This window comes from Girardinichthys multiradiatus, chromosome 8 (assembly GCF_021462225.1).
Source record: "Girardinichthys multiradiatus isolate DD_20200921_A chromosome 8, DD_fGirMul_XY1, whole genome shotgun sequence".
Lineage (NCBI taxonomy): Eukaryota > Metazoa > Chordata > Actinopteri > Cyprinodontiformes > Goodeidae > Girardinichthys > Girardinichthys multiradiatus.
In genome coordinates this window covers 17,804,141-17,831,772 of record NC_061801.1, presented here as the reverse complement: position 1 = coordinate 17,831,772, position 27,632 = coordinate 17,804,141, and the positions used below count along the sequence as shown (strand labels likewise).

The 27,632-nt window shown below is 38.9% G+C and overlaps 1 protein-coding gene across 1 annotated transcript in view; it reads left to right on the top strand.

Moving 5' to 3' along the window:
- Positions 1–8,713: 8,713 nt before the first annotated feature.
- The window catches only part of itga1 (integrin, alpha 1), a 78,159-nt gene continuing 59,240 nt past the window's right edge, over positions 8,714–27,632 (top strand). The window contains exon 1 of the mRNA XM_047372959.1: positions 8,714–9,004. Within this exon, the coding sequence (XP_047228915.1) occupies positions 8,956–9,004 (49 nt within the window). The 5' untranslated portion in view covers positions 8,714–8,955. The remainder of the gene's footprint in view (positions 9,005–27,632) is intronic.

Here is a 27,632-nt window from a genome sequence, read left to right as displayed (position 1 = left end):
CCTTTGATCACTCATGCCAATGCCAAACGTCGGTTTCAATGTTGCAAGGAGCACAAATCTTGGGCTGTGGACTATGTGAAACATATATTGTTCTCTGATGAGTCCACCTTTACTGTTTTCCCCACATCCGGGAGAGTTACGGTGTGGAGAAGCCCCAAAGAAGCGTACCACCCAGACTGTTGCATGCCCAGAGTGAAGCATGGGGGTGGATCAGTGATGGTTTGGGCTGCCATATCATGGCATTCCCTTGCCCCAATACTTGTGCTAGATGGGCGCGTCACTGCCAAGGACTACCAAACCATTCATGAGGACCATGTGCCTCCAATGGTTCAAACATTGTATCCTGAAGGCGCTGCCGTGTATCAGGATGACAATGCACCAATACACACAGCAAGACTGGTGAAAGATTGGTTTGATGAACATGAAAGTGAAGTTGAACATCTCCTATGGCCTGCACAGTCACCAGATATAAATATTATTGAGCCACTTTGGGGTGTTTTGGAGGAGCGAGTCAGGAAATGTTTTCCTCCACCAGTATCACGTAGTGACCTGGCCACTATCCTGCAAGAAGAATGGCTTAAAATCCCTCTGACCACTGTGCAGGACTTGTATATGTCATTCCCAAGATGAATTGACGCTGTATTGGCCGCAAAAGGAGGCCCTACACCATACTAATAAATTATTGTGGTCTAAAACCAGGTGTTTCAGTTTCATTGTCCAACCCCTGTACATACATATATATATACATATACATATACATATACATATACATATACACATATATATATATATATATATATATATATATATATATATATATATATATACATTTAACATCCGAAAAGAGAAAGAGCATGGAATAACTGCAAACCTACCAAGAAATTACCTAATCTTACAGAATTTGCAGGGAGAGCATTAATCAGCAGCAAGAGGCAACATGGTAACTCTGGAGGAGTTGTAGAGATCCACAGCTCAGGTGGGAGGATCTGATGACAGGACAATTACTACATTGTTGTGTTATTGAAGAAAGCCATTGCTGAACCATAGCCATAAGAATTCCCTTTTAAAGTTTATCACAAAACATGTAGGGACACAGTAAACTTGTGGAAGAAGTTGTTCTGGTCATATAAAACCACAATGAAACATTTTGGCGTACATAAATAATATGTGAGGCTGAAATTTAACACTCCTAGAAGACACCTTCTCCTATAGTAAGCCATTGTGCTGGGAACATCATGGTGTGTGGATGGTTTTCTTCAGCAGGGACAAGGTAGCTGGGCAAGTTGGTCATAAGATGGATGGACCTAAATACAGGGGGGTCCTTGAAGTAAAGCAGTTAACCCCTGCAAAAGACTTGGGACTGGAGTGAATGTTAACCTTCCAGCGGGACTACAACCCAAAACATCCAGCCAGAGCTATCCTGGAATTGGAAAGAGACATATTCATGTGTTAGAATGGCCAGTCCATTCTGTAGAAACACACCCTGAAAGACGTGTCGCTTTCAGGGTATGCTTTCAAGTCCACGCTTTTCAGCTTTTCCGTTGTTAAACATTTAGTCAACCATGTGTCCTTTTCCTTCAACTTTACACGTATGACATAGTTTAGTCTTTAGTGTATTACATAAACTCCCCAAAAAACATTGATGTAAGTAATTGTTTACATTATGTTTTAAAAAAGGGAATGAACTCTGTTTAGCACTGTATTTAGAGATGACTGAGCAATCTAGGAATCATAAAAGAACTGGAAAAAAAGGCCAGTCAGTCAGTCAACATGAAAGAGGAACAAATATTTAGACAACATATTTCCATTTTCTCTTATCCGTCTGGTTAGTGTCAGAGTTCAGAACAAAGTCAAAAGCTGTTCTCATCAAAATGTAATCAGGAAGGATGGATCTGCTTTCTTTCACTCTGAGCTGCCGCATGACATAGTTCTTTCCCTGAAGTTCATCCATCGGAGGTATTGCTTAGTCATGCCTACAAGTAACCCGCTATGCTTTCAGTAAAGGAAGCTCTACATTGCTGCAGCATGAGAAACTAACCTGTTTCTCTCTTGCAGTGCCATTTGTGTTTGTTGAAGATTAACCATATAGCAGACTAAAAGCCATTTTTCAAGCCATGCCCTGCAAAGGTATAAAAGCAATATATCCTTATATAGTTGTATGAGAGTTCCTCTGAAGGAACTAGCAGCTGTTACCTCTGGACTCTAAAAGTGCTTTCCAGCATCTTTGTTTACTGTGTATGATTTTATATTCAGTGAACAGAAAGATTGCAGAAATTTCTCACGAACATTTCTGATTTCTTAGCATGTGAAAAAAGGTCTTATATACATGTATAGAACAGCAAAGCTTACAGTAAGTATTTGGTATTAATTTCTTTTTTGACAATGGTCCACCCAAATTAATATTCAACTGAATTAAAGTGCTGTCTTTTCTCTAGTTTTATCTTTGGTTAGGTCTTTATCATCACCTGGGGAACCAGCCTTGCTCTCCATGGACTTGATGGAATGATGTCGCATTCCTGTAGGGTTGGAATGACAGTGAAAGCATCTTTAACCTTTGATCCTGGAGAGTTACATTTACCAATTTTCACCGGCTCATTTTTAGGCTGTGTCCTCTAGTTGTTCCATGTTTGAGTGTTTGCAATTTTCTGCCACATCCACGTGTTTGCTAATATGCAGGGATTATTTCTTATGGGATTATAACATGTATTTATCTAGGTGGCTTGATTGAGAACCAGTTCTTATTTACAGCAAGAATTTGGCTGTCCAGACAAAGCGACAGTATTTCTAATAGGACTAAATCACACCCAGGTGGAAATGTCATTCGGGGCCTTTGGAAGGCATTTGGTTGCACTGGATTTTATTTTAGGGGAAAAGAGTAGAGAGGGCTGAATACAAATGAATAGTACCTATTTTTATTCCTAGGAAATGTGGAAAATTGTTTATCGTTTTCTTTCCACTTCACGATTAAGCTCCATTTTTTGTTGGTCAACCATATAAAATCCCAATGAAATATTTTGCGATTTTTGGTTGTTTGCTGACAAAACGTATAAAGGTTTAAAGGGCATAGATGCTTTTGCAAGGCGGTCTGTTTTTCCATAACTTAGTTTGACATGAGCCATTAAGGTCCTCCTTACAGGGGAAAAGATGTGTGAAGATATGAAGCTAAACAACGCTTTAAAATGCCTAACTATCACTTCTGCATCAGACACCATAACAGTGAATACCAAACATAGGATATATTTACTGTGAGCTGTCACTAACACAGCAGCACTGTCCTCCTGTATACATTACAGATTCCTCAGATCATCTCTGTGTATGGCTCCCACTGAATCAGAATAATTTTTACTACAAGAAGTTTATGTTTAGCATCTTTCGGTAATTTAATGTCTGGTGTAAACCAGTCTAAGAAGCGCAGTTTGTTTTCATAACCAAAGTGGAAGTGATAACAGAGGCTGTGTTAAGCGTAATTGCATGATATGAACAAGTCTTTTCTATTTAAAGAAAACATAGCTAAAGATGAAAGAAAAAACTTTAGAGCAAAGTATCTGTGCAGTCTTACTGCTCTCTTCCTGTCTCTGTGCATAGAAGAAGATACAGAGATAGAGAGAAGAAAAACACATTAGCATAGACTATGTGAGGTACGCAGCAAGTCAGAAATGAAAGGCAGGGCAGCAAAGGGGAAAACCGAGTAGGTGATAAAAATGAAAACATCGATTAACATTAAGACGTGTTCTATGCATTGTTACCAGAGGAGCAAATCAACTGAGTAAGCTGAGGCATGTAAGAGGATGAGCAAAGTTTGGGTGGATGGGTGAGGAGGGGCTATTTTGTGCATTGAAACTAATTAGAGTCTTCCTGAGTCTCATTCAGGGATGTCTGGGGGGTTGAAGACAGGAAAGACTGCTGTAAACTGTCTCATTTGTTGGGTGTTCCTGAGATTCTGTCTGAAGCAGATTTGCTTCTTTATTTAGGTTAAAAACGAGCACATGCTGTGTTTGCTGTGATACATATTTTTTATGTATTCATCTCTTTTACTTTCTTTGAAACAAAGGATTCATTGTATTGATGTGGAATTGTTCATTTTTTCCTATGTTCATAGTTCTTTATCTGTTAAAAGGTCATAATATTTAGACACAAGCATGGATATTGGTTACTTTGTTGCTAAAATTCATAAAAGAGATACAGGAGTGAAGGTGTGCATGAGTATACGCTGTGTGGTTGAAAGTTAGGCATGTATGATAAGCATGAGTAATGGTCCCACAATTTTGTGGTGTTTGCACAAAAATTTTAAACACAAAATATACAAATGTACATTGAGATCTCATTGTTTTTGACATTTGTACAATTATATCATTTTATAACATCAAAAGGCCCCTAGTTATCTTATTCGACATTTTAAAACATCAATTTAAGGAAGTTAAAGAATAACACTTGCTAAATTCAGTTGTAATTATCAAGTACTGATTGCACAGAATATTAGACCTTTTTGCTGTTTATACGTTTACACAAGTACAACAAGCTGATGGTATCATGATTACCTGTTTGAGTTTTTGTTTTTCATTGTTGTGTTTTGGATCTTGTTTCTGATTATTGTTCTCCAGGGGCTGCTTTAGTTCCCTCCTACGGTTTTGTTTCTTATGATTCTTGTATCCTATTTATAATGCATTCTAGTTTGTGTCCTGCAAGAGTTTCCTTGGGTTAGATTGTTTTCTTGTTTTTGATCATGTTCTCGTTACCACTGTTAATCGGCTTCATTTAGTCCACCTGCTCCTTCTAATCAGTCTCACTGCTTTCACCTTTGCCATGGTCTATATTTAGTTTTCAGTTCTGTTTATTTCTTGCTGGTTTACACGTCTGTTCATGTCATGCTCAGTGAGACCATGCCTGTTCTGTTTTTGCCAAGCCTGTCAATGATCACTTGTTCCTGCCACATCTGCCCAACTTCATGCCTGTGGGCTTTTGCTTTTCAGTAATTAATTCTTTTGATTCTCCATACCATCTACTCCTGCCTGTCTGCACTTGGGTCCTACTCGAAAAGCCACCTTCCCTGAAAGACAGTGCAAAGTTAGCCTGCAGTCAGCTGCTTAACAGACATGCTGCTTGTAACTTCACAGTAATTTTAAAAAAGCGATACCTGAATACGACTGATGGAGGTGCTCATTTACTCTCCTCACCATAACTTTTCATATTTTTTTCCCCAACAGATAATATTTTCTTTGTTGTAAATGTTCTTTCAGCAAGCTGACTGTCAGTGTTCAGCAACATATGGACATGGGCAATGATGTAATGGTCTATGCTGCATATACTCAGAGATAAAATTTCTGATCATTCTGGTCCTTTCTCTGGCATCTCATTAAAAGTGCTTTAAACCTTATAAACGCTATGATAAGAATGATGCTGTAGAAAAAGGAGAAAATTGCGAGCCTATTGACAAAGGTCCTTAAAACTGTTCCTGCTGCAGAACAATGCCAGGGTGTGACGGCATTGGATTTGAGACAATTTACTGTAAGTGAAAACTGGTCATGTGCTAAGAAGCACAGTTTTCACATTGTAACTGCAACGTTAATTTCTATCCATACCAACATGAAATTTTAATAGCAGCTTTTCTAATCTTCTGGTTCCCTTTTTAAATGTTTTACAGTTCAAAAGTGCTCTATGAGAAGGGGAGCATGTGCCTTGCATCAAAAAAACAAAAATAAATATGTAAAATATTCCCCAATGCTTTCACAAAAAGGGAAATGTAAAGACTTTCTTTTAAGATTTGTAAGCAATATGTTGTGCATATAATTATTCAGCAAAGTTTTACTAAACGTCGGTCTTGAAAAGAGGCAGCGGGATGAAACTCTTTTTGCCACTACAGTAATCAGCTGTGCTTATATCTCAGTGTTTGAGAGGGTACTTCTCACGTCAGTATTTCTGACATTCATTTATGTTCATAAAAGTGTCCTGTACAATCAATGTTAACGTCAAAATCTAACATGAGGCTCATGGAAGAAGGGAAGCACCAAGGTGATGTGTTTTGAGTCATTTTATTCCTGTGATGATTCCAGCTGCAAGAATGAGGGGATTGAATGGAGACTTTATAGACAAGTTTGATTAAATATTAAACATTAGATGAATTTGCAAAAATGTATCTTGAAATTTTCTAAGAAATGACTTGCCTTTGTAAAATGCCTTTGCCTAGAAATTACAATGGCAAACAAATTCATAGCTACTTCAAAAGAAGACAGGATCACAAATGTAGTGACAAAACTGCTGAAGTAAACTAAAAAAGAACAAATGAGGAAATCAAATGCTGCAAGTAATTAAGTTAGTGTGGGCAGGACAACCTTTTGTTCTCCAATTTCTAACTTATTTAATCATAAAAATCCCGAGGAGCTGCACCTACATTTTTGATGTTTAGGCTACAAACATCCTCTGTTGTGAAATACTGAAATTTCCATTTTCTTTCATAAAACATTGGTAACCATTTATTTGACCATAAATATGACTAATGAACATGATGTAAGCAAGTAATTTCCAGCTTGAGGCCAAATTTTTAATTCAGGAAAGCACCCAAATCCACTCTAAATAAAGATAGTTATTGAGAATATGTAGCCATTAAATAGAAAAGGTGCAATAAAATGTAGCAGTGTGTGCGTGCGTGGCTTTCGTATTAGATATCAACATTTAAAGGACTCTTTAAAAGCAGCATATCTGGTCTCTGCAAAATTATTCTCCAAATTGTTGGCTGTTGATTGGCAGTCAACAAAGTAAACACTGTTTATTCTCAAGTTATAATGATTGGACTAAGCTGAGATGAGGAGCAGACAAAGGTTTAAACTCCCTCAATGAATAAAAGATAAGATCATAAGATTATGGGGTAAAAACTGAGCTCCAGTCTGACTTTCCCTGTTACTGAACCTGTGCAATTCATAAAAATGCTCAGGAAAGATGTTATTTGCATACAATGTAACACTACACAAATTGAATAACAACAATCATGGATCAAATCCCAATTGCAGTAAGTTAATCTTCTTCACCAGTATTCCTGTAATAATTCTTTAATAACCTGACTGATTTCCGTGAAGCTTTTCCATTTCCTGAAATCTGGATGTTAACCCACATGTCTGAAAAGTAAGTACGCTTGTAAGATTTATATTCATATAATGAGCAAGAATCTCTCCCTGTGCAAAAAACACACCAATATGGTTTCTTGCAAAAGCATGTGTATGTCTTGAACTTTTTCACGTTTTGTCTGGTCATAAACACAAGCTCATAATTGTAAATTATAAGTAGGCATGCATTAATTTCCTGCCCATTGAGTCAACACCTTGTACCTACTTATCTTGATTTTTCTCAGCAATTAAATCTGCAGGATTTTTAGGGTATATTTCTACTTGCTTTGCACATCTAGAGACTGCATTTTCTCATTTTTCTTTGCTACAAAGCTCAAGTTCAGTCAGATTGGATTAAAAGCTTCTATATATACCAATTCATTAAACAGATTATCATTCAAATTTAGGTCTAGACTTTGCCAGGGCCATTCTAACACACGATTCTGATTTAATCTAAACCATTCAGTTGTGGCTTTGGCTGAAGTCTTTTGCAGCCCTTTAGAGTTTTATTATTGCCCTTTATTTTGCATTATTCATCTTTTTGTTAACTCTGGTCAACTCTTGTTGCATTAAAGGCCAATTTTACGGCATAAATGACTTTTAAACATAAATGATGTTTAATGTTTCTGTTTAGCTGTAGCTTTCTGGACCTCATTTAGTGGTCATCTTAACATAACTTCACAATGTATTAATCTATTTCATAAAATCCCACTAAAATAATTAATAGATTTCTGCAAGGCTCTGTACTTTGATTAATAGGATCATGCTGCAAATGGTTGAAAAATATTTTAGAATAGGTTTGCCACAGCCAGATAGAATCAAAGTTTTGTTATGCTTGAAACAAACCAGTTGCTGCTGAAATTCAGTGCATCATTTTCTTTTTTGCAAAATGTCAGAGCAGCCTTGGGCACAGAGGAAAAATGTTCCATCATGCTTTGAGCCTTGATTAGAGGAGAAAGGAGTAAAATAGGTAGCTCTGTTTACACGGTACAGTCTACAGGGCAAAGTGAGTTATGCTTCAAATGAGTGATAGGAAACATCTTTCAACAGCTGCAAGTCAAAATGATGAGTTTTCAGACGTGTTCTTAATATATTACAGTTGGGTGACCCTAAAATCTCAACAGCAAGATAAATTTGGTCAGTTAGCATTGGTCCCTGGGGAAAATGTTACCTGGATGATTGAGTGATAAGACAGAGAAAAATTTGACTAATTTTATTATATAACACGTTGCAGCAATGTTGTTGTTTATGTTTTCTCATATGATATTCACTGTTTTACTTTAATTCCCCAATCACAAAATCATGTCTTCCTTTTCAACTGAAATAATTTACAATTAAGCCTCATTTTGATGTGCCATTACGCAATATCACACCAATCATAACGCAATCACTGTTTTGCGTCTGTGGACCACCACATGGACACACAAGTCATGTGAGTGCCTTGTTCTTAAAAATCGCTATATAAATAGACTGGACTTGACCTGACAAGCCGCCTTCAAGCTTCTAATATATTCAGATCTGTCTGCTCTGATAAATCCTGGTTTTGTTCTAAGATTTTTATTCTACAGTTGATAGTTCTTCTTCCTCTCGGGAGGCAGACCAACCAAACTCAAAAGCGCCTGTGAGGAAGAGGACGTACTCTCCCCGCCCACGTCTTGCTTTTTCCAGAGCCGCCGAGTCGAGCGGATGCACACAGAAGTAACATCTTCTGTCAGCCTGAACAGGGACCTGACTTCTAAAACCTGAAGCACAGGACAAACCTCATGGACTGCTTTTAGTGCTTTACCAATTTTCGCTTCTTGGAGGATTTGTGGTGGAAAAAAAAAAAAAAAAACAACGAAACGCATGCTGCGCCAGGATGCAGCGGCACAGTCAGATTTTCACTTTGACAGCAGCGGCAGTTGCTGGTGAGTAACGACTGAAAGGGAGCGGCGGGGAATTTTGGCAGATAAACCCATGAAATAATACGACAGGTGGAGAAGTTCGGACAAGGCTCATGTGCATCTTTGCGCATGCAGCTTGAAACGTCTTGCGTATTGAGTGAGTCTTATATAGGTGTGCCAGTCTCATTGCATGTACTCCCAATGAAAAGTAGTTCTAGCGCAGAACAAAGTATGCCAGTTTATTGCTCCTAAAGACCCTATTGTCCAAACGGGATCATTCTGACAGCAGTTGTTTCTTAGAAGCATTTATTCATACAGTACAGAGCCTCGCAAAATCTTGAAATTGTTTAACATTTGCTGATGTTACAAACAGATTTCAGTACATTTTTATTTGGATTTATGTGATAATAAAAATAATTGTATACCCCTAATTTACAACCCTTAAATTAAAGTTAATGCCTTCAAAAGTCACTTTTTTAGTAAATATAGTCACAGTTATTCACTCTGTGAAAATCTCAGAGGTTTGTTAGAGAACACTGGTGAGCAAATAAAAGCATGAAGGCCACAGAACAACCGCAAATGGAAAGAAAATGACACAACCGAAAAACTGACAAAGAGATCATAAATTAGAGAAACAGCCAGGATGGCTTTTTTTTTTTTTTTACTCTGGAGGAGTTGCAGAGATCTGCTGCTCAGGTGGGAGAATTTCTCCACAGGACAGCTATTACTCATGGACTATTTAAACTTGGGCTCTAGAAATCTGGAAGAATGCAAGTAGAACGCCGTTGTTGATAGAAAACCTCAAGAAGTCCCATCAGCAGTTGGCACTAGCCATGTAGGGGACACAGCAAACATGCAAATAAAGGCGCTCTGGTCAGACGGGACCAAAGTTGGTCTTTTTTACCCACATGAAAAATGCTAAGCATATCACCCAGTTCACATCATCACTATGGTGAAACATGGTGGTGGCTGAATAATGCTGTGGAGATACTTTTCTTCATATGGGAAAGATAGCTGCATGAATGAATTGACTTAAATGGAGTGCAATCCTACTGTATCAGAAAACCTGTTAAAAGTGGCAAGAAACATACCCCAAATTAATCACAGTTGGAATTGCAGCAAAAGATGGTTCTGCTGGTACTACTCAGGGGGGCTGAATACAAATACCCACTTATCACACTTTTGAGTTTTATATTTGTTCAGAAAAAACATAATTCTCCTTCCATCTCACAATTCTGCACCACTTTGAGTAAGTTTATCGCATAATTGCCAAAAAGTACAATAAAGTTTGTGGTTGTAATGTGCAAAAATATAAAAAGCAAAGCATATGAAGTGAATAACATCTAGCCAAGTAACTGTATGGTGCTCAGAGTCAATGTTAGTGTTTATTCAGCAAGACACTAACCATCAGCGTTGGATTGGTGTCATCCAAGTCACTTCTTTCCTTAAAAACAACATAAAAAAATAATTCTCTCATTGACTAGAACTTGATGTGATGGTCTTTGGAGCTTTCTCACACTCAGCTTCAGAGCAGCAGCAGCTACTTATCTATAGTTCATGTCCAACTATTGAGTCTCTACTTTGAGAGAAAAAAAAAAGAAAGGGAAGCAAAGCGAATAAGGACTTTCTCTTTTTATTTGTGGGATTCCTTTGCTTTCATGTGATACTGGCTTGTGACTGTCTTTAGAGAATTGAATTAGGGATACATAGATAGAAGTGTGTGTCTGTGACTGTGAAGGAATCAGTTAGAGATTGCAACAACTCATTAGTATCGCATTCAGTTTGATGTTAATTAGGTAACCACACCTGCCTATGGAAGCAAATCGTTACCATATTTTAAATGAAAAAGCATTTTCAGAAATGCTTTTTCATTTTAAGAATGTGGCTGCATTGTTTGACTCATAAATGAAATTAGTAATCAATAATCCTATTTGCATTTTAATTTTCTTCTTCAAGACTGCTCATTCTTTCACTTAATTAAAATGAAAAAGAAAAAGACATTTGAGATTTATTTTTCAAAATGTACCCCAGCAAATAGATACCAAAATTCAATTTGAAATGTAAATTTTGAAAATGAAAAAGCATTTGCTGAAATGCCAGTTCTGCCTGCCACTGCCACACATTGAGCTCGGCCCTGCTCCAATTCAGTCAATTTCTCGGCACGTTTGCAATGTAATGCAATGCAGACGTGCACAGCGCCCCCTACCAAACAATATGGGTAGCTCGGTCAGCAGGGAGCTGAGGAAGAGCAGTACAAATGATCAAGCACAGTGGCAGCCCCCTGTGCTTGATCATTTGTACTTTTTCAGGCTTTAAAGCCTCACCTTGACACCTTCAAACATTCTTCTTGACATGTGACCAAATAGATCAATCCTTGTCACTTCTGAACACAAACCTTTATCCAGAAAATGTTTGGCTTGTACAGATGACCAGCAGCAAATGTCAGTGTGCATGTGATAGGTATTATTTAGTCAACTCAGAGGTAAAGAAACGACACAGTCAGTTATACTTGCGGCAAGGGTAGGTCACACTCTGCAGTGCAAAACTACAAAGTGTTGGCACCCCTCTCTCTTTATTTATACAGGTCCTTCTCAAAATATTAGCATATTGTGATAAAGTTCATTATTTTCCATAATGTCATGATGAAAATTTAACATTCATATATTTTAGATTCATTGCACACTAACTGAAATATTTCAGGTCTTTTATTGTCTTAATACGGATGATTTCGGCATACAGCTCATGAAAACCCAAAATTCCTATCTCACAAAATTAGCATATCATTAAAAGGGTCTCTAAACGAGCTATGAACTTAATCATCTGAATCAACGAGTTAACTCTAAACACCTGCAAAAGATTCCTGAGGCCTTTAAAACTCCCAGCCTGGTTCATCACTCAAAACCCCAATCATGGGTAAGACTGCCGACCTGACTGCTGTCCAGAAGGCCACTATTGACACCCTCAAGCAAGAGGGTAAGACACAGAAAGACATTTCTGAACGAATAGGCTGTTCCCAGAGTGCTTTATCAAGGCACCTCAGTGGGAAGTCTGTGGGAAGGAAAAAGTGTGGCAGAAAACGCTGCACAACGAGAAGAGGTGACCGGACCCTGAGGAAGATTGTGGAGAAGGGCCGATTCCAGACCTTGGGGGACCTGCGGAAGCAGTGGACTGAGTCTGGAGTAGAAACATCCAGAGCCACCGTGCACAGGCGTGTGCAGGAAATGGGCTACAGGTGCCGCATTCCCCAGGTCAAGCCACTTTTGAACCAGAAACAGCGGCAGAACGCCTGACCTGGGCTACAGAGAAGCAGCACTGGACTGTTGCTCAGTGGTCCAAAGTACTTTTTTCAGATGAAAGCAAATTCTGCATGTCATTCGGAAATCAAGGTGCCAGAGTCTGGAGGAAGACTGGGGAGAAGGAAATGCCAAAATGCCAGAAGTCCAGTGTCAAGTACCCACAGTCAGTGATGGTCTGGGGTGCCATGTCAGCTGCTGGTGTTGGTCCACTGTGTTTTATCAAGGGCAGGGTCAATGCAGCTAGCTATCAGGAGATTTTGGAGCACTTCATGCTTCCATCTGCTGAAAAGCTTTATGGAGATGAAGATTTCATTTTTCAGCACGACCTGGCACCTGCTCACAGTGCCAAAACCACTGGTAAATGGTTTACTGACCATGGTATCACTGTGCTCAATTGGCCTGCCAACTCTCCTCACCTGAACCCCATAGAGAATCTGTGGGATATTGTGAAGAGAACGTTGAGAGACTCAAGACCCAACACTCTGGATGAGCTAAAGGCCGCTATCGAAGCATCCTGGGCCTCCATAAGACCTCAGCAGTGCCACAGGCTGATTGCCTCCATGCCACGCCGCATTGAAGCAGTCATTTCTGCAAAAGGATTCCCGACCAAGTATTGAGTGCATAACTGTACATGATTATTTGAAGGTTGATGTTTTTTGTATTAAAAACACTTTTCTTTTATTGGTCGGAAGAAATATGCTAATTTTGTGAGATAGGAAGTTTGGGTTTTCATGAGCTGTATGCCAAAATCATCCGTATTAAGACAATAAAAGACCTGAAATATTTCAGCTAGTGTGCAATGAATCTAAAATATATGAATGTTAAATTTTCATCATGACATTATGGAAAATAATTAACTTTATCACAATATGCTAATATTTTGAGAAGGACCTGTACATGCTTGGTCACACACAGTTCGACAAACATTCAGGGTGGGGGTGTGTGTTTGTGTGTGTGTGTGTGTGTGTGTGTGTGTGTGTGTGTGTGGGGTTCATTTGTCTTGAGGAAGTGGGAAGTGGGCACCTGGTGTATAGCCCCCAGATGCTGCTAGTAAAATAATAAAAGAATAAAAGCATAACTCATTCTTGTGACCATCTCCCTTCCTGCAACATGTAAGGAGGGAAAAGCACTTAGATGAGTTATAAACAATACAAAAAGTCATAAAAACCCTAACAGTATGCATATGGAGTGTATGCATATATTTGAGACTTCATCTATTATTCTGACCCTTAATTAGAGAAAATGTCTCATAAATAAAATGTTTACACACAAATCTTGCTTTAAAATCAATTTAATGCATGTCTAACCACAGTAACAGAATGGTTCAAATAAATAGTTAAAAGCACCAAAATAAAAAGGACATTGATACTACATTGATACCAGAACTATATCTGCAGTTTACCTGCAGTCTGCTGGAGATAAGCTGTTATCAGCTTCTTTGTAGCTTAGTTTAAATTCCAGCATAGTTAACAGATGTGTGCTTAAATCCATGCATGAATTAAAAGTAGTTAATTAGATTTTTCTTAGAAGCAGTCCTATAAGTATTGTGAAAAGTCAGAATCAAGAAGTTAATAAAGTCCGGAAAATAAATATTGAAAAGATCTTTGTATAAATTTAATGTAGTAAAATAATGTCTGTTTCCTCTTGCCCAGTTGCAGTTATTATTGAGTGCATGTTTTTACTTTGCAATATATTTATTTCTGCTTTCATGTTTACCATGTGTTAGGCCCAGAAGCTGCAGGAAGTTACTCAGCCTTTGGTGCAGTGTATGTACAGAGAACAAGATTCTTTCAGTTCCCTCATTTAAAGTTTCAACTGGTATGTCCTGGTTTTTAGAGTTAAGCTGGTTGTTTAATGCAGCTGTGCTCAGCAATCTCATGTTCAAACTAGTCTCATCGCAATGCCTGGGTAGTTTATTGGCGGTAGAGCTCCACACCAGATCCGCTCAGTTTAATCTAATAGATTGTTGAAGGAAAAAAAATGAAGCCTTAATTTCTTAGTGAATTGGATTGTTTGGGCCTTTTTTAATAAATGGTCTATCGATGATGAGATCACTACGAGGACTCACAGCTGATTTGACTTTCTTTTGATGGTTTGTGATGTTCATTTTACAACTATGCACAAGACATGAATTGATAGCTTGCACCAACAAAATAGAAGAAACTCTTAGCTTAACAAGGGTATGTAATGTGACCCACTTGAAGACAGAACCTTCAGAATACACATTCACACTAATGTGGGATAGGACAATTGAAATAGATTAAATCTTATGCATACTATTGCAAGACTTTGTGCTTCTTGTCTGATCTAGACATCTAAATAAAGCTTTGATAACATTGTTATATTGCACTAAGTCCTCATGGTAGATATTCTATCTCTAAAAAGCTCAGTATTGTTTCCTATCACATCATTCTCAGCTCTGCAGTTCAAGTACAATGTGAGCTCTTTGAACATATGACCTCATGTGGTTCACAGGTTCGTCTGGTTTGAGATCCTGAGAGAATGACCTTAAATTCTCATCTATTACAACCTTGAGTCATAACTGTTTATGGTTTAAAACTTGCTTTCACACAGTAACAGTCAACATGTTTAATTTTCTTGGTATTCTTTATTCCTGTTTGTCCTTGTGAAAGCTGAATCTTTCGACTTTTATCACAGAGATTACACATAATGGGATGTTTGTCTGTCTGATGAGAGAAACAACCAAAAGAATGTTTGGAAGTCCAACGTTTATTTCTGGTAATTATGATATTTCTTTTTAGAATATAACATCAGACCGATAAAAAAAAAACATTTCTAATACAGAAATGTGGACTTAATGACATGTATGTCTAAAGCTGCAGTAGGGAGTTCAAAGAAAACCGTTGGCTTAGCCTGAAAATTTGAAGAAGCACTTGTACAGGTGCCTCCCAATTGCTCTCTGCTGTGTTACAGCCCTCCCTCCACAGCAGAGCCTACTGTGAACGTGCAGACTAGTAAGCAGGGCCACCGATGACGGCGGATAAATAGCTATGGCACAGTAACTCGTAGGGATGAAACATCAACAATATGCTTAATTCAAATTCAAAAATACTTTATTAATCCCAAAGGGAAATTAAATGTTGTTGTAGCTCATTATGAAGGTTTCTTCAAAGAGCCGTTGTAGATGCTGATGGCTGTGGTCAGGAAGGATCTCCTGTAGCACTCCATCTTACAGCAGATCTGAAGAAGCCTCTGACTGAAGACACTCTGTTGTTGTAGGACAGTCTCATGAAGAGGATGCTCAGGGTTCTCCATAATGTTCTTCACTTTATGAAGAATCCGTCTTTGCACAATGATCTCCAGAGGTTCCAGAGGAGTCCCCAGAACAGAGCCAGCATTCTTTATCAGCTTGTTGAGCTTTTTTAAGTGCCTGGCTCTGATGCTGCTACCCCAGGAGATGATGGCAGAAGAGATCACACTCTCCACAACAGACTTATAGAATATCTGCAGTATGTTGCTGCAAACACCAAAGGACCTAAGCTTCCTCAAGAAGTACAGTCTGCTCTGTCCCTTCTTGTAGACAGCTTCACAGTTGCATCTCCACTCCAGTCTGTTGTCCAGGTGAACACCGAGGTATTTATACTCCTCCACCATCTCCACCTCTTCTCCCATGATGGAAATAGTTTTTGACTTATTCCTATTTCTCTTAAAATCTACAATCATCTCCTTTGTTTTAGTCACGTTCAAAATGAGATGATTGTTTCCACACCATGCCACAAAGCGGTCCACCACCTTCCTGTACTCATCTTCTTGTCCATCTCGGATCCACCCCACGACTGCAGAATCATCCGAGTATTTCTGCAGATGACAGGAGTCTGTCTTGTACTGGAAGTCTGAGGTGTACAGAGTGAAAAGGAATGGTGAGAGTACAGTCCCCTGTGGTGCTCCTGTTCTGCTGACTACCTGGTTGAACACAAAACCCTTCAGTCTCACAAACTGTGGTCTGTTTGTCAGGCAGTCTTTGATCCAGGAGATTGTGTAGGCCTCCACCTGAGTCTTCTGGAGTTTCTGACAAAGAAAATCAGGTTGGATTGTGTTAAATGCACTGGAGAAATCAAAGAACATGATCCTCAGAGTGCTGCTGGCTTTGTTCAGATGACAGTGGGTTTGTTGAAGCAGGTGTACGATGGCATCTTCAACTCCAACTCCACAGCGATAAGCAAACTGAAGGGGGTCCTGATGGTTCTTTGTTTGCTTACTCAGGTGGGCCAACAGGAGCCTCTCTACGACCTTCATGATATGAGATGTCAGGGCAACAGGTCTATAGTCATTGAGGACTGAGGGGTGAGTTTTCTTTGGTAACGGAACAAGACAGGAGGTCTTCCACAACACCGGAACCTTCTTCTGGGCCAGGCTAAGATTGAAGAGGTGCTGCAGAATCCCACAGAGCTGCTCTGCACAAGCTTTCAAGACTCTAGGCCTGACATGATCTGGACTTGCAGCCTTATTCCGATTCAGTCTCTCCAGTTGCATCTTCACCTCCCTTCTTGAGACACACAGGTGGAAGGGGGTGGCAAAGGGAGCATCAGCATCTTCTGATATGGTTGAAGGTAAACATGTAGAAGCAGGAGGGTCCATGGCTGAGGTGGAAGATAAAACATTTGAGGTGTTACTGGACAGCTGTGGGTCCTGTGGGTCAAAGGAAAGTGGAATGTCTGTTTGGCTGTGAGCAGGAGAGGAGGATGCGAAGCTTGTTTCTGAACTGAACCTATTGAAGAATGTGTTCAGTTCATTGGCTCTATCCAGACCTCCATCGGTCTGATCATCCTTCTGCATGAAGCCTGTGATCTTCTTCATCCCTGACCACACATCTCTGAGATTGTTTTGCTGGAGCTTGCTCTCCAGCTTCTTCTTGTACACCTCCTTGCTGTCTCTTATCTTGACTTTAAGTTGCTTCTGTAAACTCCTCAATAATTCTCTGTGTCCCTCTCTGAAGGCTCTTTTTTTCTTGTCAAGCAGGTCCTTCAGGTCACCGGTGATCCAGGGTTTGTTATTGGGGAAGCATCTCACGGTTCTGGTGGGGATGATGTTATCCACACAGAAGTTTATATAGTCGGTTACACACTCAGTCATGGCATTGATGTCCTCTCCATGTGGCTGGCACAGTGCATCCCAGTCTGTAGCCTCAAGGCAACCTTGCAGGGCTTCTTCAGCTTCCTGTGACCATTTTCTCACAGTCCTCTTTATTACAAGTTGTCTCTGAACAAGGGGCTTATATTTTGAGCAGAGAAAAACAAGATTGTGATCTGATTTGCCTAGAGGAGGTCTTGCTGTAGAGATGTATGAGTCCTTGACATTTGCATGAAACAAATCCAACGTTTTGTTTTCTCTGGCAGAGCAGCTGACAAACTGTTGAAACGTTGGAAGTGTAGCAGAGAGGGAGGCATGGTTAAAATCACCAGAAATTGCCACAAACGCATTGGGGTTTTGTGTCTGTAGCTTAGCAACAACTGAGCTGATGGCATCACATGCAGTGTTGGCAACAGCAGACGGTGGAATGTAAACTGTTACCAAAATAACACTGGTGAACTCTGGGTAAATAATATGGAAGAAAACGTACTGCCAAGAGTTCAATATCTAGACTGCAGTGACGACACTTCACAGTAACATGTCCTGGATGACACCATATGTTGTTTACAAGTACTGCCAGTCCACCTCCTTTACATTTGCCGCTCCTCTTTGAATCTCTGTCTGCTTGTATGGTTAAAAAGCCAGAGAGACGCTGGAGTCGGGGATATGATCCTGCAGCCATGTCTCAGTGAAACACATAATACTGCATTCCCGGTACTCTGGCTGGGTCCTTTGTTTGGCTTGGAGTTCATCCAACTTGTTTCCCAACAATCTCACATTTCCCATCATAATCAACGGAAGAGGTGGTTTGAACTTCCTCCTTCTCTCTCTTCTCTTAGCTCCTGCTCTGCATCCACGGCATCTCCTTTTCAACTCAACAGTGATTTGGGGTTGTAGTTGAAGTATTATTTGAGCTTTTGAGATCTTAATCAGCTGCTCCCGGTTGTAAGAAACCACCCCGTTGCCATGGCAATGCATCATAACAAATGTCCAAAAGTAAAAAAGTATTAGGAAAAATCCTCCAAGCTGCACAGCATCCGACACCGGAGAGAACAGTCGTCCAAAAATAATCAACTGTATCCACCACAAACGGAAGTGTTCCCAAAAAAGGATCAATCAGAAACAAAAGTAACAGAGCTACTCCAACCTGCTGCCACCTTGAGCGGCACAATTCTAGAAAAGAATTGACTATGACTTAATTGACTTAACATTGACTATGACCTGCCCCTACCATTAGCACATCTGCAGTGCCCTGGCAATCTTGAGCTTGAACAACGGTAGGCACTGTGCACTGGAGGGATGTGAACAGTGCATGCACAAATGTTATTGACACCGCTTGTGGGTTTCTGTTGAACCAATATGCAGGGAAAATTATTTGGCCAGAACCTCACCCCTCTTGAATTCCCTCACCATTCCTCCCGCTTGGTCCCGTTGGCTGGTTCCTTCTGTCATAATGTGGGTTTCTGTTGGACCAATATGCGTGGAAGAGCTCCTGAAGCTCGAAGTTTGCAGGTAAGACGACACTTTATTGCTCATGGCTGGACATGGACAGGGTACCAGGTGAGCACACAAACACAAACAACTCATAAGGAACCAGCGGGGAACAAAGAAAACAAACTGACTTAAATACAAAACAGGACAGCAGGGGGAACCAGTGACACACGTGACCAGACAATCAGGGGAAAACACAGAACAGGCATGGGCTTGGGGTGCAAGGAGACAGAAAACAAAGGACTAGACCAGGTAATATAACAAAACACAAACTCAAGAACTCAAAACACAAGCAGGTATGACACCGCTAAGACATTCCACCTGGCTATGACTGGTTGGTTCTGATCGGGAGTGGTGTATTTCTGCAAATGGCAGTAGGACCACTGGGAGGAGCCAGAGGAGCTTGATTTTTTCAAACTGCAGCTTTAATACCTGCTTAAAGGTTGTTACTTTCAAAAAAGTATGTTTAATCTGACAGCCTCTTCAATCGCATATTCTAATTGAATAAATATGATTGTAGATTGTGATTCCAAGGTGATGCACCAAGGTGTTTTCCAGTTTAGCTTGCCAGATGTTAAACTTTTTGTTCTGTAACAGCTTGTTTGCCTCCAACACAGAGAGAAAGGGTGAGAGGTTAGCCGAGCCCATCCAAATTTAGAAAACACAGAATTCTTTTGGGGATTGTTTTTTTTTTCCCTTGCAGTTTTTCACATCTTGAATCTGGGAATTTGCCTTTTCCACACATACCCCCTGAGCACATGGACAACTGCAGTAGATGGCTTGAGATGAGGGTTTTTTTTTACTGAAAGCTGCAAGGTCAGAGGATGGAGCTCTTCAGACATTAAAGCTTTAGATTGAATTTATGAGCTTGGCGAGACTTTTTGTGAACCCAGCCATCTCAGTCATTAGCAGTATGTCTATGTATTCCCCCCTCCTCCTTGTGATGTCCGTATCTTGCATTTGAGTCAGCTCCCTGCCTGGGTTGCACTGCCCCGCACTAATCTGAGAGAATTTGTCTGCTGGCACCAGTAGACAGATTTTCTGGAAGAGTGAATAATTAGGTCATTCAGTGTTAACTTACCTAACTTTTCCAGGTTATTTAATTCATTGTCTTTTAAAGAAACTGCAGAACAGCCTTTATTACAATCCAAAAGCTGAAACGGACATCCTTTTGCATTTATTTTGCGATCAAGTGCACATTTAATACAGAATGAATGCATATTTTAACCTTGTTTTATCTCTATGACAGTGCATCCTCTGGAGTTCAGAGGAGACAAAACATCCAGCTGGTTATCAACGAGCAATTCAAAAGGCATTGTTGGTGCATTATCATTACCTATGGGTAATACGTTTGCATGCCATATGTTACTTCTGAGAAATGCCATTAATGCTGAATGGTATTATACACTGCCCTGGAAAAGAACTTTTATTTTCACGTTGTTAGTTTACATCTACATATTTCAGTATATTCTAATGGGATATGTGTGATTGATGATGCAAAGTAGCACATAGTTGTGAAGTAGGAGGAAAATGAAGCATTGTTTTCAAAATGTTTTACAAATAAAAATCTGAAAAGCTTGTTGTGTATTTATAGAAGAACTTTGTAGAAGTGCTTTGTAGAAGAATCATTTGCTGCAATTACAATCTTTAAGGGGTATGTCCCACCAGCTTTAAACATTTCGAGACTGAAAGTTTCAGAGTTAATGGACAACGTCTGGGTACATCAGTGCTCAATTGGATTTTAGTCTGGACCATTTAGACTGGGCCTTTCTGATTATGGTGTGTTCAGCATGATGTGCAGTATTAGTTTTCCACCACTCATAGCATTTTGCGAGTAGGCCAAAATGTTTTTTTTTAAGTCTCATCCAATCAGAGCACGTTCTTTTATGTCTGCTATCTGTTTGTTTTACACATGGAACTTCTTATAGCTTTCTTTCAACAATGGTTTCCTGCTTGCAACCTTTCCATGAAGGTCAGATTTGTAGAGTGCATGACAAATAAACATCCTGTTGACAGATGCTTCCACCTGAGGCATTGATCTCTGCAGTTCCTCCAGAGTTCCATTGGGCCCCTTGAGCAGTTGTGTTTATATTGAGAATAAATTACACAGGTATACTCTTAATAATAAATCCTAATATTTAGGTGAATTTGAGGGCGGTTGGTTACACTGGATTTCTTTTAGGTTTATCACCAGAAAAGGTGCTGAATACAATGCACATTACAATTGTTAGATTATTATTTGCACTTGAAAAGTATGTAAATTTTCTTTCATGTCATAAATAGGAACTAATTTGAGCACTTCACAAAAAATTCACATAAAACACAATTAAAGTTTGTGTTTGTTATGTTCAGTACATCCATTGCTTAAACTGTAACGCTCATCTATTTAATTTAAAATATCTCCATTAAGATATTTGTCTTTTTTCTTAACATTCAGAAAATATGACAAAATTTCACAGCTTTTTTTTCATAACCTCTGATGATCTCTGATGATCTAATTACCTGTGGCATGCTTTTTTCTGATAGACAGACAAAATTGTGTGTTCTGTTGCGTGGCAACAAAAACAGCGAACAACCAGGATGAAGGAATATTGTACCAACTTGAAAAAATACAATATTTGGTTTAATCTCAAAGACAGACATGCTCAGCAGATTTTGCATGTTTTATTTTTTCCTAACCACTTAGTGTGATTTCCTAAATGACAGAGGTGTGACCTTTTCACAGAAATGGTGCCATTTAGACTTACGCTTCCAGTTTGACTGAGTAACCACTCGTGTTCTCTCAGTATGGTACAATGCTCGCTTTGTGCACTATAACCACAAACTCCAGAAAAGATGAGAGCATACATCAGAGAAGCAGCCAAGAGGCTCGTGATAACCCTAGAGGAGCTGCAGAGATCCACAGCTCAGATTGGAGAATTTCTGGACAGGACAATATTAATTGTAGACTCTGCAAATCTTGCAGTTATGGAAGAGTTGCAGGAAGATAGCTCTTACTGAAAGAAGGCAATGGGATATCCTCTTTGCAGTTTGTCACAAACCATATAGGGGACTCAGCAAGCATGTAAAAGAAGGTGCTCTGGTCATAGGAGACCAAATATTAAACTTTTTCTCCTACATGCAAAATGCTATGCACAGCAACCCAAATACACAATACTCATGGTAAAACATGGTGGTGGCAGTATCATGTTGTAAGGATGCTTTTCTTCAGAAGGGACAGGGAAGCTGGTCAGATTTGATTGGAAATGAATAGAGTTAGGACTGAGGCAATAGTTCAACTTCCTTCAGAATAACAACACTAAACATACAGCTTGAGGTACGATAGAGTGTTTTAAATCAAAGCATATTCATGTCTTAGAATAACCTGGTCAAAATCAAAGACCCATCTCTAATGAGAATCTGTGGGAAGAATTGAAAATTACTTTTCAGAGTTGCTATCCATCCACTCTGAGTTTGAACAATTTTACAAAGAAGAATTTCTGTCTAAAAAACTTAGAGGTGTATGAAATTAAACACATTTTAGTCTTCCGTGGGATACTAAAGGCAATTTCTAAGTGTTCTTTGTCTTTGAAACAATTAGTATTTTTAATATTCAGACTTAGGAAAAATTTGCAGAACCATAATTTCTCTTATAAAAGATGCAAGCAAATAATAAAACAGTTTACATGTTGTGTTTCTTTATAAAGGCAGGTCAACATTTTAATTTTCCCAAGTGATACTTATCAGGGTAGAATCACATGAAAACCCTACTGATAATGAGATGATTGTGGAGTATGGGTGCATGTAGAGTTGAACGATGCTAGAATAGGCCTAATTTGGCATACAGTTGCCCTCTGTGGCAAAACAAAGCAGAGGAGCACATATTGACTTGATGCACTGTTAGTCTAAGGAAGAGTCAAACCAATTTAGCCCAAAGATGTTGAAATCCACAAAACCCAACCGCATGACTGTTTCACACTCTGCAGCTTGAAAAAGGGCTACAGATGTGCACAACGTTACCGACCCTGTGGTCTGTGCAGCATGTGGCCTGCATGAAACCACCTGTGGTTTGTGCTGTTAGCAGTTAGGTGGAGCTGATGCATGATGTGCAGTCAACAATGGTGTTTTAGGCACTAATGAAAAGTGATGGCAATGCAGCATTTCTCTGTAAGAATCTCTGTGTTTTTTTGTTTTTTTTTACATTATTAATGTTTGAGACAAAATTGGAATTCAGGTATTGGGTTTTTAAAAATCATATTTGATGCCTTTATTAGACAGGATATTGGACCTGAGCTGGGGATGTGTTAAAACTATTTGGTGTAACTGCTAAGCCACTGCTGCTTATCTTTTTCCAACACTGAAACATGGCTGTTGTTGGGTTAATAGAAACAAAACGATTCCCATACTTTGAAAGTTTTATATAATCCAAATTTGCAATGTCAGGAATAGAGAGTAACAGAAAGAGTGGAGTGGCGGTGTGCTTTTTACCACTGTCACCTCCCATCTATTGGTTTGAAACCAGTTCTTTACTAAAGACGTTCTACAAGAATAAATCTGTTTACAGCACACTCTGGCTTCTACCTCCTAAGCATGCAGTTCAGTTTTTTTTACCCTTGTGAGCTTCAGCATACATAGTTGTTTGTCTTGTTTATCTCTATGTGGGATAGATTATCTGTTTATGGTCTTACCTTGACAGCTTGAATAAACTCTTGCCCTCTTGCAGCCCTGAAAAGGATCGAAGCTGAAACAAAAAACTTAAACATATTTGCTACTATGCTGTTGCACATAATGGTAATGCATACAAAATACAAAATATGTCAGACAGAGATTACCTGAGTTAATACTAAACTCAGTTTACGGTTTATTTTATTAAGGTTAAAAAGCTATTCCAAGCAACAAATCTTGAATTAAGTGTAATTAACCACATTTTTGGTGCAAGTTCACTTGCCATACACAGGCCTGATTACTACCTGACCTGTAGAAATGTCTTTAAAATAACCAGTCACACTAAATGAAGATCAAGATCTCAAAAAGCACAATGTCATAGCCGAATGATGTTTTACAAATGGAAACCCTGCTTTCTTTGTTCAACAGGGTTTCGGTCATTGACATCTATCATTCTGGAAAGTGATACAAAAAGCATTTCTGAGGCTTTGGGACTCCAGTGAACCAAAGTGTGAGCCATTATCCAAAACTGGAAAAAACACTGAGAATCTTCCCACCAAAATTACTCCATGAGATCATTGACAACTCATAGGGTTACAAATAAAACCAAAACAAAATCTACCGCAATGTAGGCCTCCCTTGTCTCAATTAAGTTTCGCACTCATGATTCAACAGTAAGGAAGAGAGGCAAACAGCACCCATGATAGAGCTCTAAGTCAGAAACCACTGCTGACCAAAGAAAACACAAAGCATTTTCCAAAAACATCTTGATGATCCCCAAGACCTTTGTCATTATATTCTTTGAATTGATCAGACAATGTGCAACTTTCTGGAAGGTGTGCCTCCTGTTTCAGGAAAAGTAACATCATATCAGCAGTCAAACATGGTGGTGGTAGTGTGATGCTTTGCTGTTTCAGGATTTGGACTACTTAAGGGTGGCACAACAAGTTGTTAGGTTTAGAGGCAATACTTTTTCACAGAGAGCCTGGTTGGTTTAGAAAACTTTATTATGAAAAGTATTTGAAGTGAACCACATGTTTTTGTGAAGTTGTTAAACATGAGTCCTTAATCAAAATAGATTTCCATTTTCTTTGTTCTACCCTAACTATAATTGATATTTTGTTACTTACAATGGAAGAAATCAAGGAAAATTCTGTTTCCAAGCCTAAAAATGCTAAATTTCATGTTTTAATGGGAATTCATCTGCAGATGCCATGCTGTTTTAGCACCAGGATACAAACATTAGTTTCCTCTGCATTATTCTTAACAGCCTGATACGTAGAGGAGTTGAATTGTTTTGTGTCAGATCAGAGTGAGGGAATGAGAAAGTTACTGATTGTGTTTAAATGTTTGAAAATCGAATCTTCCTACAAGCATCCTTTAAATTCAAAAATGAACCAGTTCTCTCCTTATTAATGTTTGAAGTGATTCTGATATGTGGAATAAATTAGCAAAACACCCGTGAAGATGCAGCAGGACACATTGTCTCATCTTGCAAAGGTCTTAACCTGCAAATGGGGTCAGGTCAAACACGTGCACAAACACACCAACACACACTGAAAACATAAGACTGTGCATGTGTTTTCACGCTTCAACGCCAATCATCACTTCTCTGCTGGATGTTACAAATTCAACAAATTCAGGAGCATCCTCTTAACCCCTCAGAACACTGTTTTAATTGTTCCTAGACTGAAACAACTCATTCTACGTCCACAAAAATGTTTTCTTCCAAACATTAAATTGTAGACTAAAATAAACTTCATAATCTCAGCAGCACATGTAACCTGTTATTTCCAGGAATTTGTGCCTATCTGTCCACTCACCCCTGCAAACAAAGTGTTAGCGCTGAGCTATTTTTCAGTCACATGACCTTTGGCACTGCACAGTTGCTGTTGTGAGGAATCAGGAGCAAAGAGGAGGGATATGGGGGGAGCAAGAGAGACACAGAGGCAAAGGGGAACAGAGGGCACTGGGAGGGGAAAACTGCTGCTGTGGGCTAGAAGACAGGGAGCCACAGAGGAGGTCCACTATGCCGAATTTCTTTATTTTTAATGTTAACAAAACCATGGATGCTAACGCAAAAACAAACAGACAATCACTGCTTCTGTTTTTAGACAGAAGCAGTGATTGGAGGCTTGTTGATCTCTGTAGGCTCTTTATTTGGTTTATTCATAAATTCTCATGAACAAGTTGTGGTAAATACTACAATTAGGTATAATAATTATTTCAGTCATTTGATAAACTCTTCATGTTTCCCAGTATTGATGTTAATTAGAAAGCTTGTTCTGGAAAGTGATGCAGTTTGTGATAAAAGTGTTTTTTTTTTTTTTTTGTTCATCAGAGCAACACACACACACACACACACACACACACACACACACACCTGCTTAGGGGGATCTCAGTACCTCCTAGGTGTTGATAGCTTTAGGTCCTAAATATATGTGTTTGTGAGAGTTTCTGCAGCCAGATCAGGTCCGCATCTGTGCACCAGGCGTGTCCGGCCCTCCACCCTTCCATTTTTCTCTCCCATGCCAGCAGTATTCTGGAGTTATCCATCAAACTGGCATTGAACAGGGAGCTGCAGAGCTGCAGCATCTGTTGGGAGCAGTGAATTCACATTAACCCCTCCAATAAGAGGCCAACAAAGCCAGCCATGCTGGTGATGATGATCTCCTACAAGAGATCATTTTAAATGGAATTAAATAAAGTGAAAAACTTTAAGGGAGGTCCTACTAAGATACAAGCTTTAATTATCATGATGTCCACATATTTGTTCACGATCAAACAGGGGAGAGAAATTTATTTTTAAATCATCCCACACTCACAGAATAAGAACTTTGTATATAAGTAAGTTTGTGATTCAAATTCCAAAAGATATTTTAAAATGATTATAAATGATACCAGTTGATAAAAATCTAATATTGATTGGCTTTGCCACAAAACACTCACACCATTCAATACACAATTAGGGTTTGTATTTTTTCTAACAAATATAAGACGTGAAAACATGCTTAATATATTTATTTCTTAGTAATGTGAAGCTCTAAACCATTACCACATCCTGTTACCTTTTAAGTGTACTTTGGTGGGTGCTTTGGTTATACACAACATTAATTCCGCTTTGTGGGCTCTTTGGCTCCTCCTACAGTCAAGGTGTTGTAAACGAATGAAAAATAAATCTGACACACAGGTAAATCTGTTCCCAATAACGAAGAGAGTGTATGTTTTTTCTTTCAAACAGAAGTCAGAAGCACAAACCTTTTTTTTTCCCTTTTGATCAGTTAAAGGATTTTTAGGTTTCATCGATTTGTCTACTGCTTTGAAGTCTTCAGTGACCCTAGATCTTCTTTTAACAATGAGGGTTCCCCTATATTACTAGAGAAAATGTTTGACACTTATGTGGACTGCTCTCCACCTACTCACCGACTCAGTTTTGTCCTGAAAACTGAACAGATACTACTCAAACGTGTGGTTATTATTAGGGCAAAGAAATTGAGGATATACAATTGTTTGCCTGGATTCTAATACTTTAGAGAAGCCCTACAGTAAGATTAAAAACATTAAACATAAAGAGTTGGGACCTTTCTTAAACAGAAGTGTTTGTTTCACAGAGGGAAGGAACATGTTGACAGTATTTATTCATGCTTGTAATCAACGCACTTAAGAACTATCTTTTGATCTTCTGCTATAATCTCCATTAATCAAGCCAAGTTTATACCAAACATATTTTTTTATCATTTATAATGGCCTTTTTTTTCTAACCGTTCATTCTGTGCTACAGTTTTACTTTTTTACTCACCCATAATATTTTTAGAAAATTAGAAATATGAAATGGTATTGAATGTAACTGAGAAAATACTGATATGATATGATTCAAGATTTTAACAGCTAAATGTGGTTTTTAAAACACAACACTGGTTATATATCTAATAACTTTAGAAACAAGAGAACTGCTTTCCTTACGTTTTTTTAATGTTAGTTCTCTATTTCAATACAGCCGTTTCTTTATAAAACAGCAACACTTTAAAGCTTTTCTGTACATGTTGCTTTAGCTGACCCTATGTGGTATACATCAGAATCAATAATTTTATGTTATTGACTAAGGCTACATTCAGTAATAAATGTGTTTT